Below are 13,341 nucleotides of genomic sequence, written 5' to 3'. Positions count from 1 at the left end.
ACGTTGCTTGTTAAAGTCGATCTATGCTGCTTTGCGTTCCTCGTCGGTTGTTCTCCTTTTCATTTTTCGTCTTAGAGCTATGGTTTTTTGGCGATCTGCTCGTAGTTCCTTGATCCACCAGTTGGGCATTGTGTTGTGGTTGACTGTTTTGACTTTAAGGGACGTATGGCTGATTTCTTGGATATCCTTGGTAAGAGTTGTAGCCTATGCATTAACTTCATCTTTGAAGTTGATGCTTTGAATTTCATGGAGAATGATATGTGCTTTGGAGTTCAGAGCTTTAGCAAATTTCTTTTCTGCATTTCGGTTGATGCGATAACGTAGCGTTTGAGTGTGCGGAACCTCGAATACGATATCAAAAGTAATTATTTGACGGTCTGAGATGGACTCATCTTCGCAAATACGACGATTGTTAATCCTGTTGATTAAGTGATGGGAAGAGAGTGTTAGGTCTGGCCACCCTTTTCCGTTGATTGTGACAAAGGTTGGCGGGTCTTCTGGGGTATTGCGTAGTAAGAGGTTATGGGCGTTGATGAAATCTTCCATCTGCATGCCTCTGGTGTTGTTATGGGGATAACCCCATAAATTACTGTGGGCGTTAATATATCCAGAAATCAAATGTTGACGTGGGTGTCTTTGAAGTATATGGTGGAGATCGTGAAGTGTAGTCTCTAGATCCTCACTTGGTGACGCGTAAGCGCTGGTAAAGTAGAGATCTGAATTTGATGTTGAAATTGAAATAGTGATAATATCTCTGTACTTCTTGATGACTATTGGTGACCACGTCTTGTTGAGGATGTAGATGGCAGCTGTTGGTGCTTGAGATGAGTCCGTAACTTCGTGCGAAATTACATTCCATGTTGTCGGCAGGTTTCGTAAAGATCCTTGGTGACAGTATGGTTCTTGCGCCAGGAAAGTGTTTATAGTATCATAGTAATGTTCTGAGATGTACTGAACGAGGTTGTCGGTGGCAGTTTTGGAGTGTTGCAGGTTAATCTGAAGTACCTTAATGCTGTCGTTGTTCGTTGATTGACATATTAGTGCTGTTGGAATATGGGTTGATGTAGAAGTCGGATTCATGGTTGAGTTACTCATGATATTGTGTGCGATTACGAATTCTATTTACTTCTCTGTAAGAGGAACAGGAATTGGTATATGCAGGATGGTCGCATTCGTAATGGGAACCGTAGTGTTTGTTATTTATTTCACAGTTGATGCTTGTTGGAGAATCTGCGCGACATTCACTTTCTCCATGTTTTCCCCCACAGTAAGCACAAAGAGGGTGGTATGTGCAGTCTTTAGACCGATGGCTGAAGGCCTGTTGTTTGTGTATATTATGCTTAATACAGTAGAAATCAAGAAATAAAAACAAAAACAGACATTGATCGTCGGCAGAAAAGATGTTCGAAATTACAACTCCGGACCATGATGCAGGCCTCACATCTCCGGAGCATGGAAGATCTGATGTTCTGGAAAATACCGGGCGTTTCACGGACTTCCCCAGAAGCTGCCACGATTCGTGCAACAAGTTCCTCAGCACTGGCAACGAGGGTTTTGTTCACCAGTGACTTGACGTACCCCCAGAAGAAGTAGTCAAACAAGTGAGATCTGATGATCTCGCTGGCCAATACATTGGACCATTCCTACTACCGCTCTCTCCTGAAACTTTTTAACCGTCGTGCTGAAATTCCCTATATATATGAATGTTTTCTACATATTCAATTATTTGAGATACACACATATATATTCTATACATTCAATATGCAGTTTGTCTATAAAGTCCTTGAGCAACTTGTTGTTTCGGAGTGGAGCAAATTTCATATTTGATAATGGTCACTTTCACAGACAAGGTTCAAAGTCTGACAGTAGTCAACAGTTTCGGTCTGCTGAAAAATAGTTTATGCTGATTGTCTTCCAACTGTAGAAAAATGTAATTAATGTATTGAAGTACTGGGTGGGGAAGACTTGCTAGCTTATGATAGATTTCAACAGCAGCTAAGAATTTACAGTTTCAATTACCTAATTAAGAATATCCGTTATTATTCTAAATCAGTACAAAGACTTTCATTTTGTTTTCCCCTTACTAAAAGGGCTCTTAACTTATGATCAGCAAGCAACGGAGGAATGAGCTCCCAAAGCAATTAAAGAAATAGAATTGTGAAGAAGGAATATCAGTGCGTTTTATTATAAAGTGCGGTGACCTTTCTTAATGTTTAATAGTAAGTTGCCGCCAAGAAAACCTTTGTATCTTTAATTATTGATTTTTAACTAAAATTTAATTAAATCCTTTTAATTTGACAACATATTTAGATAGAAAGCATAGATATATATCAGATAGAAAGCAAGCTGTCCTATACAAAAGAAATTTTGAAATATGTCATTATTTTAACTTATATTTCAGTCTTAAAAATTAATATAATTGCCACAAATTCATTTCATTAGTGAAACTGGCAAGTCGTAACCGAGGAAAGTGTTTGAGTTGAAACTTATTATTACTGAGATTCAAACTGAGATTTAGACAAAACTTCTGTATCGAGCTATGAGTGACCGAAGACAAATAGAAAAAGACGAAAGTACTAAGCAAAATCATTTTTCAATTTATTTAAATCCAACGAAAATGTGAGTGGAAAAAAAGGCTAAGGAATAAATTTTAAAATTTGACCCAAAGAAACAGAAAAATCAACTTAAATAAAGCGAAGCAAGTTATGAAATACAAACTCTATAGGCATCTGGAATCGTGTTCTGGTATTTTAATTGTGGATAATCTCAAATTAAAAATTTTGACGTGCTATTATAATCGATGATTTTATTTCTATAATTTTTTTTCACATTTTAATGATAGAAATAAATAATGATATGATGATTATTTATTTCTATTTTTTTAGCAGTGGTTGTTAATAAAATATAATTCATTAATGAAAGGAAAGCATGTGAAAGGAAATTTATAAAGGTGCAAAATTTAAGATAAAAATTTGAAAACACACTAAGAGAAACACTGAAATATGCTAAAAACATTCAATTAAGATCAGAAGCAGTTTACTTAGTCAGCCAGTCCTTAAATCATTTCCAACACGCGAATATCTTTAAAAATGTTTTCCTCGAAAAATGGACAATTAACGGAGCTTTAAAGTGTTTTGCATTTTTGAGCTTCGTCAGTACACGCCAGTGTTCAAACTAAAAAGAAATCCAAATCTATATAAATAGCGAGTTAAACAGCGATGCTTTGCCTTTAAGCGGAAAACTACAGCAGCATCTCTTCATGAGGAATTAGGAGAGTGGGTGGCCTTAATCCTTTTCTTAATTTTTTCCATTCGTTTAGTTATATATTTTTCTTCAGCATATTTTTATAACTCTACTAGTAGAAATACCCGATGCCAGTTACGTTAGATTGAGAATAACAACAGAGAGAAGGATACCGCTGCATAATCCTTCTCTGATAATGATGCAGAAAATACGATTCATTAGTCATGCATTTTTCAATCTGATGCGATATGGAACCCACATAGAGAACGTCAAAAGGAAAAGGAACTAATTCTCTAATTATATCAACAACAATGATACGCACTTTTTAATGACTTTCGTCCTTCTAATGAAACGGCTGTAAAAGCTCAAGTTCCATCCAATATTTCACCTATATTCAATTTTAGTCGATTAAATGTGGCAAAAATGGACATAATTGATCAGAAATCTATAAGGCAAACAAACAAAATATTACAGACTTCTTTATATATATAGATGTTGTAAAACATACAGATTTTTGATTAACAAACTCTACGATTTGAAAGCGAAGATTAGCAACACTTTTCGAAATTAAGCATTTTTATCTCCAACGCTCGAGACTTTTGCCACTCCGGAAAAATAAATGCGAAAATTAGTGTTTTCAGAGTTTTTAATTAATAGTTTGACTTATTAAAGTCGTACGAAAATGGGAATAGTCGAAATGGCTTTCCACGAATTTTTGTAATCGGGAATAATGTATTTAATGTTTGTCAATGTTATTTTTATTTCATTGTAAACATTTTTTATTAACAAACTCTAAGATTTGAAAGCGACACTTCTGGAAATAAATCAGAGTTTTATCCCCAGCCTGCAAGACTGTTGCCGTTTGGAAAAATGAGGGCGAAAATTAGTGTTTTCAGAGTTTTTAATTAATATCTCTAAATTAAGCTTTTTTTTTTTTTTTTTTTTTGAAAAAAGTGGATCCCGACCTTTTTTAGGACCAAAAAATAATTGTAGAAAGTTATGTGACGATACCTGTAATAGTGACAAATTGCAAACAAACACACAGACATTTTTCTTTATATATATACAGAGAAAGTCTTTTCTCTCGACTTTCAACATGCCTTCGTGGTGTAACGGTAGCACACTCTGCTCGAGAGGTCCAGGTTCGAGTACTAGAGAAGGCATTGCACAAATGTCATGCCTCATACTTCAGAAAATCTAATAATTCTGCAGGAGCGCCCGAACTAAAAGGTGGCTGACTTGTAATACGTCATTACCAAGATTTGACGATTGAGTCCATTAATTCTCAGTCGTTGCCCTTTAGAAGGTGGAGTATGCAAGGCATTTTCTCCCTAGTTTCAGCATGCCATCATGGTATAACGGTAGCACACTCAGCACGTATTCGAGAGGTCTAGGTTCAAGTCCCGGCGACAGCATTGCTAATTTTTCATGCCTCCTGCTTCAAAATAACCTAATGACTCTACAATTCTCACTACATTTGAAAAGGATATCGCGCTTAAAGGTGATTTCGCAGTTTCTGTCTCTTTTCCTGCTTAAAAAAACTGAAGTCTAATTACCAAAAAGACTAAAGTGTGGAAGCATTCACTAGAGAACGATGGTCTTATCTCTAGTTTTAAGATTTACAAGATAAATTATAACTTTATTATGTTGTACTGAGTCTATATATAAGAACGAAGAAATAGCGTATTTTGCTACTATGAAGTTAGAAAAAACGATTGCAGCATTTTCAAAGATTTCTCACTTTTGTATCTAAATGCTGAGTTGCCTATCTGATACCTTTTATTTCTTGATCGAAGAGCAGGATTTTTTCCCAAGGCAGTAGTGATATGTAAAAAGGGTTGAGAAGATCATTAAATAAGATTTTCTCCTTACTTAAGTTTGCAGAGACATTAGGTATTTTTTTTGGAAGGAGGCAAGATGAAAAATTAGCAAGCGCCTTCACCGGTAATCGAACCACGGACCTCTAGAATAACGTCTCAGCGTGCGGAACCACTACACCACGAAGGCACGCTAGTAAAGCGGGATAAATACCTTATAAACTCCCCTTTTGAAAGGGCGACTGGGGTTTTTTTTAGGGTACCCAATCGTCAATTCCTGGGTGTGGAGAATCCTCGTCCAGACCCTTTTTAGTTCGGGCGCCACTGTAGAGACATTAGGTTAATTGGAAAAGCCGGAGAGAATAAATATGAACAACGCCTTCGCCGAGAATCGAACCTCTGGAATACCGGCCCAGCGTACACAACCACTACACCACGGAGGCACGCTAGGAGGGCGGGAGAAATACCTTATAAGTTAAGAATAAATTTTCTACCATAAATGGTAGAAATTTGAAGCATACTTTGATAGGTTAAATAAGGCGAAATTCAACAACACAGAAGAATATAATGTTAAATGTTTCTGAAAATATTAATGTTAACTTTATTAGAGTAGCCTTTCAAGCCCCGTTATCTGTAATAACTCGTAAATCAGTGACATTTTAATCAGGACCACATGTGGAAACAAATTATTGTATTACACATGTTCACTGCAAATATTTTCCCCTATTTTGTACATTGTTTTGCCCTTTGTACTAATAATTCCTAATTTCCTTCGTAATACATTTACAAAAAAACGAATAGAAATTGCCCTTACTATGTTTTATTTTATGAATTTTCATTTTATTTCTTATAGTCTGAAAACTATGGGACTATATATAAATATGAAATAATCTACCAGATAGTACATAGTATGATGAAAAGGATAATATGATATCAGAAACAACGCTAATGTCTCAGACTAGACTTTTTGTTCTTTTTCGCCATATGCATTTTTCATACTATTTTTCTATATACACTTCATCAAGAAAGAAAGAGAGCTGTAAGATATACACAAAAATGTTATTTTGCGAAAATCATAATTCAAAATTTTATAAATCATAATTTCTTGAAGATGAAAATTTAACCTGTTGAATTAATCGAGTTTTGCGGATTCATTCTTTTGTCATGCTGACAAATCATATTATTTTTTGAAAATTGCAACAGATAATTTTCAGTTATACAAACGACAGTTATTTCTTTCTGTCAGCTAAAGTAAAACAATAAGGCAGCCTTTTTCTATATACTTTTCCTATAAAGCGAATTATTGCTGTTTATTTTGTGATTCTGTATGAAACAAATGCGATTTTGCAGATTAGCAACTACTACTTATTTCAAATAATCATCTGCATATTTTTAGAATAACAAAAGAGCAAAAACTAATCATTATCTTATCCGCCTCGCGATGATTTTATCACAAGCTTACAACGTTTAGATATAAGGATAAAAACTGAATAGATTTGATAATTATGTCCTTTTACGCATTAAGTTAACGTTTCTAAACATAATGGCTGTGAGATGTAATTCTGAAAAAGTAGCTAAATTCATTCTCTGGACTTCTGTTGTTATCCTAATTGTATCAACAGTTTTCTTTATAGTGTTTCCCTCTATTTATAAAAACCAGCTGAAGAAGCAAATAACACTGACAGAGGGTTCAGTGATCACCACTATTTGGAAAGATATACCTTTGCCATTATATGAGAGACTATATTTTTTTAATGTTACGAATCGTGATGATTTTGTAAGAGGAGATCCATTAAATGTTTCAGAAGTTGGTCCTTATACTTATAAAGGCAAATGGGTGAAAAAGTATCCTCAGTGGAATTCAAATGGTACTGTATCTTACAGAGAAACAAGAACATATCATTTTATACCAGAAATATCCGTTGGAAGTCAGGATGACGAAATTTTTACATTAAATGGACCTATGGCGATTGCTGCTAATATGATAAAGAATTATCCTTGGTGGTTAAAAATAATAGCCTCTGCTGCTCTAAAGATAAAAGACGAAAATCTAATTACTCGGAAAAAAATACGAGAACTTGTATATGATGGTTACAATGATATAATTATAAAAATAGCACCTACTATTAAACCTGGCATTCCTTATAAAAACGGACGTTTTGCTTGGTTGTACGGCAAAAATGCGACGGATGATGGTGTCTACACTGTTTTTACGGGAGCAGAAAACGCTTCAGTAACGAATTTTATTAATACCTGGAATGGACAAGAGCGACTGGATTTCTGGAAAGGTGACGAATGTAACATGATGAATGGCACCAGCATTGAAACTGGTCCGCCTATAGATGGATATCAAGAAACTTATACTTTTTTTCAATCTATTTTCTGCAGATCTCTCACCTTCAATTACACTCGAGATGTAACGCATTACGGTATACTTTCTAAAAGATTCGAAGCTACCTATGAAATTTTTGCAAACGGTAGTGAAAATCCAAACAATTATTGTTTTGATGTACAGCCAGGTTTAGCATCTGGAGTATTGGATGTCAGCCCTTGCCAATTTGGTGCACCTGTCCTCATTTCGTTTCCTCACTTCCACATGGCGGACCCATCCTATTTGAAAACAATAAATGGTCTTCAGCCAAATGCAGAAAATCATAATTCGTACATGGATGTGGACCCTCTTACAGGCATGTCTCTTTATTTGAATGTTGGGTTTCAAATCAATGTTCAGTTACAGAGAGTGAAAGGAATATTTCAATTGGATGATATTCAAGAAGGCATCTATCCAATATTTTGGGCTGCACTTAGTTTAGAAATTGACCAAGATATGGCAGATTTTTACTACAGAAATGTAAAGAGGCCAGAAATAATTGGATATGGAGTTTTAAGTGCAGTAATTTTTCTTTGTATAATAGGCATTATAGTTTCCCTTATTATTCTCCGGAAGAGAAAGGGAGATTTTCCTTTAATTAATGAAGAAGAGAAATTATCGAAAAGTAAAACACAAAATTACAAATCCTCGAAACATTCAAATTATGGTAGTCAAGGGACTTTAAAATGTGATGAAGCAGGTGAAACTGTTTCTTCAGCAATAGAGGAAGAAAACAAAGCTTTAGATTTGGTAGGTGATGATTCTGCCTTGACGATAAACAATCCGTAAGCTGGAGAAGCTATGAAATCGTAAGTATTTATTTCTGAATCATTTATCTTTTGAATTTTGAAAGTACTATTAAACTTTGAAAGCAGTATTAAATTAAAAAGAATGTCTTCTAGTTAAAAGTTTTAAACTGTGTGTTACAGTTTATACAAATTTCTTTTTGAAATGGAACATAAGAATTAGCCAATTTCTAGAATCTTGATGAAGATTATAAATTCGAAAGGTCAAAACTTCGCCCCTCTTTTTGTCCTTCAACATATTTGAATTCTCATATAAAATTGGTATATATTTTAATCCAAAATTTTAGAAACATCAATTTTATTGAAGAGCAATATACGCGCTGTTTAGCAAAAAATTTACCCTATTCAATTTTATGTACACGAGCAATGCTCTACTAACTAGAAGTGTAGTGTCTTAAATATTAGAACTTTTATAAACTCTCAATTATTAAGTTTTTTTTGGAAAATAATTTAGCCTTTTATGTTTAGTGTTTATCTATGATAACTCTTGAAATAATTTTCCCCTTTAACACTTGGTTTGATTTTCAATAAATAATCATAAAATATCTGAAAAAATCTATAAGAATATGAACATAAAAAATCTGAACTCTTAATGTAATATTTTTAAAAATTTATTTATTCATTTAATTATTCATTTTTGGTTTTAATTGTCTTAAGGGAAGTATTCAAGAATTTTAATTATATATTTTATTTCCTAATTTTTTAGCATGTAGATACAAGTATATTATTAAAATCTGCATTCTTAATTTCATTTTTCATTAAAAATTGATTTCAAATTTTACTTTAATTAAAAGCTTTTAATATTAAGTAAAGCCTTTTCTCTTCTCCTTTTTTTCTTGAAAAACCAGATTCAACAAAAATTTAGGATTCTTTCCCCCACTAACTTCTTTAAGCAATTTTAAGGAATTTTGTAAGTAATAATTTTAACAAAATTTTTATGCTTAATTTTATCAAAATTTTTGTGCTTGATTTTACAGATATTACTAGAATATACTAGCACAGTAAAATTTATGAAAAAAAATATAGCATTTTTAACGCATTCTTTCCATAACATTATTACATAAGAATTCAAACTAAATTTTAGAGTTAGTTACCTTACTCTGTAATCTCAGCTGTTATTAACAATCCCTCAACATTCGTTTCGTACAGAAAACTGAAATTTTACATGAACAAACAGAAGAACAAAACAGAAATAAGAAATAATAATAAATAAGAAATTTGAGAACAAAACAGAAATATGAAAATTACATTTAAAGTGATTTTTGTACTTAACACTGATGCACTGGAATTTTAAAAGAAATAATAAAACTTATGACTATTTGTATTTCTTAATTATTATTATTATTATTATTGTAATTTAGAAAGTACGGCCCACCAGCGGGCAAGCGATAAAGTCTCTGAACACTGATAGTTCGGTCCGAGGTTCGAATTCCGCGAACGGGAAGGCAGTATGGGCGGTTTCGTCGTTTTCCCCATGTGTAACGTGCATACGAACCACTTTTCACTAGAAAGTCCTCCACAAAGGCATCCCTTCTCTTAGGCAGATAGCCCTCGAGGATTTGCCGTAATCACATAAACCAAAACAAACTTTCATAAAGTATGTCAGGACTAGTGTTTCTCTTGATTTGCTTTGCAAACATGAATGGTACTGAATCTGAATCGGAACAGGGAGTTTACTCAAGCTATGTTCAAGAAGGTGTGAAGTAGACAACACAAGCAGGAAGGGTATACGAAACCCTTTATTTTCAATCTTTTACACGTACTTCCGAACTTCGGAATACAGAAACCAACCACTTGTGGTCTGAACGTAAGAATATAAAAACTACTAACTAAAACTCTAACTAAAAGCTAACTTTGATTAGTATACAAATGCCTAGCACTAAGACTGGCCTTGATTTAAAAAGGTACGTATGTAGTACGCCGAGCTGCTTAAACTACAATACGTTTGCAAATATCAAGAGGGCTAAACCCCTGGCCATTAAAGGCAACCAGCAATCGAGTGAAAACTCGTAAAACTACAGTGGCAAGCGGCTTGCTTCCTAGAACTCCTTCTCTCTCTCGCTTGGCAAAAAGCCACAACTTAAGTACTTGGGCGTTAGCAAGACAATTTGCATAAACAAGTTGAAGCATTTAATTCTGGCGAAAGTAGAAAATAAGAAGGGATAGTACAGTTTTAAAATAAAATAAACGTTAGTAAAACTAAGGATCCTTACAAGTAAAATATAAATAGGCAACTTAATTCCGAAAATATATATACTAGCGAGAGGAGAATGAAAAATTCATTTTGCTGTCTAAAAATATACGCATATTTTTGGAGTCATATTGTCTAGTAATTATAAGGATTAGATAGAAAGTAATTACAACACTTCGATAATTTTGAAAACACTTCATTACCATAGATACAAATATTTACAGTCCGTCAATATGTTGGCCACCTTCTACCAAATTACTGGAAGGTGTCGTACACCATCCGGAAATCGGCTTTTTTTGAACTGACTGCCCTGAAGCAAGGATAATTTTCGGTCTGTTGATGTAACGAATCCCTTATAGTGGTCCTTTCGTTTTGGCGGAGATGTCGCAGTTACGTAGATCCAAATGAAATGAGTATGATTGGGTATTCCATTAACCACTCCCATTGTTGCAAGAAATACTTAATAGATGTCACAATATGATACCATGATTTGTCATGGAGTACGATGGGATTTATTTATTTTTTAATGGCCCAGCGCTTTATTTAATAGCCATTACCCTTGTGCCACTGCAATGGCCGGACGTGGAGGCTATTTCATCAATGAAGCACCTGATAGATGGCCACCGTTGCCTTCTATAAAGGGGCGGACAGTTACAACCATGACCTGCACTCAGCAGAAAGAATTTCCTTTTATTTATATCAAAAGATGATAAATAAGAAAGTTTTTTTTGTTTCGTTTTGTTTGTTAATTAATGGTTTTATCACAAATGTAAAAGCATTTGTATTTCAATTTCTAGCTAGACGCTTGAAAGAAATTATTAAGCATATACTCGCGAATTTTCCAGTAAAAGCTGTAGTTTTTATTGCGATTAATGAAATAGTCAATAAATCCTCTTACCCACAATACTAAAACGTTTTTCAAAGAATTCTATCATTTGAAGCTTCAATTGCTCATCTAGGGTCAATATTTAAAGGAAATGAAGCCTGTGCCTTCATATTATGCAATGTATCGATGTACTGTATAAATTTCGAACAACCTGTCTACCTTCTTCAGCTTTTAACACATTTTGAAATTCGCTTCTAGTTAAGTCAAATCAGGTTAACGCAAATATGTTACAGATTTAAAACCTGAGTAGTTGAATTTGTGTTGATGTAATTGTGTAAATGAATAAATGGAAAGACAAAAAATTCATTTCCCTTTCCTGAAATCAAAAAAATCTGAAAGGTTTCAGATTTTAAATTACGTCCAAAGGGGCGTTTTTTTTAATGTTTTGTGCGTTACCTTTATTTATTAAGTATTATGTTCAATGTACTCAAATTATAAAAGTCAGTTCAACAGCAATATCGTAAATTAATTTTAAAATGAGCATATTTTGAGAATTTCCGATGCAGAGTCTCGCGCATTGGAGATAAAAATATTTTTTTTCGTACAGGTTTGCCATTGCTCGTTTTGAAGCTGTTTACTTTTTTAATCAAAATCAAATTTCAAATTGAAATTAGGGCTTCTACATGCCCATATTCTATGGAAGATTACGTTATTCAAATTTTGATGGCTGTATGTAGCGTTATTTTATCACAATGGGAAAAACATACATACATTTATGAAGATTCTTCATTATTAAATTTCTTTAAATATAAGACAGGGAGATAATATATGGTGGCAACGATTTGAAAAGTGATACAGCCTTTTAAAGTTTTCGACGCAAAATACCAAAACGAAATTAATAGTCCTTCTGGGCAAATTGCCCTTTTGGACTAATAAATTTAAATGCACAAATTTATCTCGAAAATGATAACAAAGACTGTTTTTGTTCAATGATAAGATGAAAAGACCGCACAATTCTGTGCTGAAGTAGATAATAAATGACAATACAGCATCTTTATTAATAACAATAAAGCTGTAAATGTTTAATTTTTAATTGCATATTTTACAAAATAATTGTTTTTAAATTCTATCATTTAAGAACAAAATTAAAAAATTAAAAATTAAGAATTAAATTATTAAATGCATTTAATTTTTCTAAATTTCTCAACTTTGAATGCATTTGCACTTTGTAAGAAGACCTGAACATTTCATGTCGAGTAGATTTCTAAGAACAGACATTTGCCAAGTTTCTCCTAACGGCAATATTTGCTTGGTTGCTTTAGTGAAGCAAACTATTTTAGAAAATTCTGATAAAGGCATTTCTAGCTTCAAAAGGCTAGGGAAAAATGTAATAGCAATAACATAATGCTTGTACTTAAATTATGCAATTACTTTGTAATTACAATTACAATGCAATTTCTTTTTCAATTAAAATTACAATGCACAGTTACAATTAAGTTTTAATTATAGTTAGATTGTAATTAGAAGATCTAATAATAATTACAGTGTAATTACAATTACATTGCAATTATAATTTTATTGTAATTGTGTAATCTAATTACACTTACAAATGTAATTGCAGCTATATTTTCATTGTAATTGCAAATAACTGTGTAATCTATTCATAATTACAACGTAATTGTGATTGTAATTGAAGTTACAATGTAGCTGTAATTCCAGTAGATAATTATAATTATGTAATTAGGGAAGTAATTGCCCCTGATAATTTCAGCTGCAATGCTAGAGAAATCGTGATCATAATTAAAAACTACAGTAAATGTTATTGCATCAAACGTGGTTCGCTATGTTTGATAGCAAGATTTTTAAATAATAGAACGAGATAATCGTCTATATGAAAAATATAAATATTTTCGATATGGAATAATTTTGTTCAATTCATGCATGTACAGCAGCTTGTAACAGCGACATAAGTTATCTAATCCTTTGTTAATACTATCCAGCAAATATGCAAAATAATCGGTTAAATCAGAATGTATTTATATTAACCAGTTTCAGCTGTTTTATGCATAACTAATACGGATAACTTT

At 33.0% G+C, this 13,341-nt stretch overlaps 1 protein-coding gene and 1 long non-coding RNA gene across 2 annotated transcripts in view; one reads left to right on the top strand and one right to left on the bottom strand.

Moving 5' to 3' along the window:
* The window catches only part of LOC146999457 (uncharacterized), a 215,532-nt gene that overhangs the window by 180,397 nt on the left and 21,794 nt on the right, over window positions 1-13,341 (bottom strand). The window lies entirely within an intron of this gene.
* LOC118204670 (scavenger receptor class B member 1-like) overlaps window positions 6,577-13,341 on the top strand; it is a 62,650-nt gene continuing 55,885 nt past the window's right edge. The window contains exon 1 of the mRNA XM_085825238.1: window positions 6,577-8,240. Coding sequence (XP_085681364.1) covers window positions 6,604-8,220 — 1,617 coding nt within the window. The 5' untranslated portion in view covers window positions 6,577-6,603 and the 3' untranslated portion in view covers window positions 8,221-8,240. The remainder of the gene's footprint in view (window positions 8,241-13,341) is intronic.

This window comes from Stegodyphus dumicola, chromosome 1, assembly GCF_044657685.1.
Source record: "Stegodyphus dumicola isolate Sdum_Otavi_A_Nest chromosome 1, ASM4465768v1".
In the NCBI taxonomy this organism is placed as follows: Eukaryota; Metazoa; Arthropoda; class Arachnida; order Araneae; family Eresidae; genus Stegodyphus; species Stegodyphus dumicola.
Note: the sequence above shows the minus strand (reverse complement) of the source record. Positions and strands in the feature narration are given on the sequence as shown.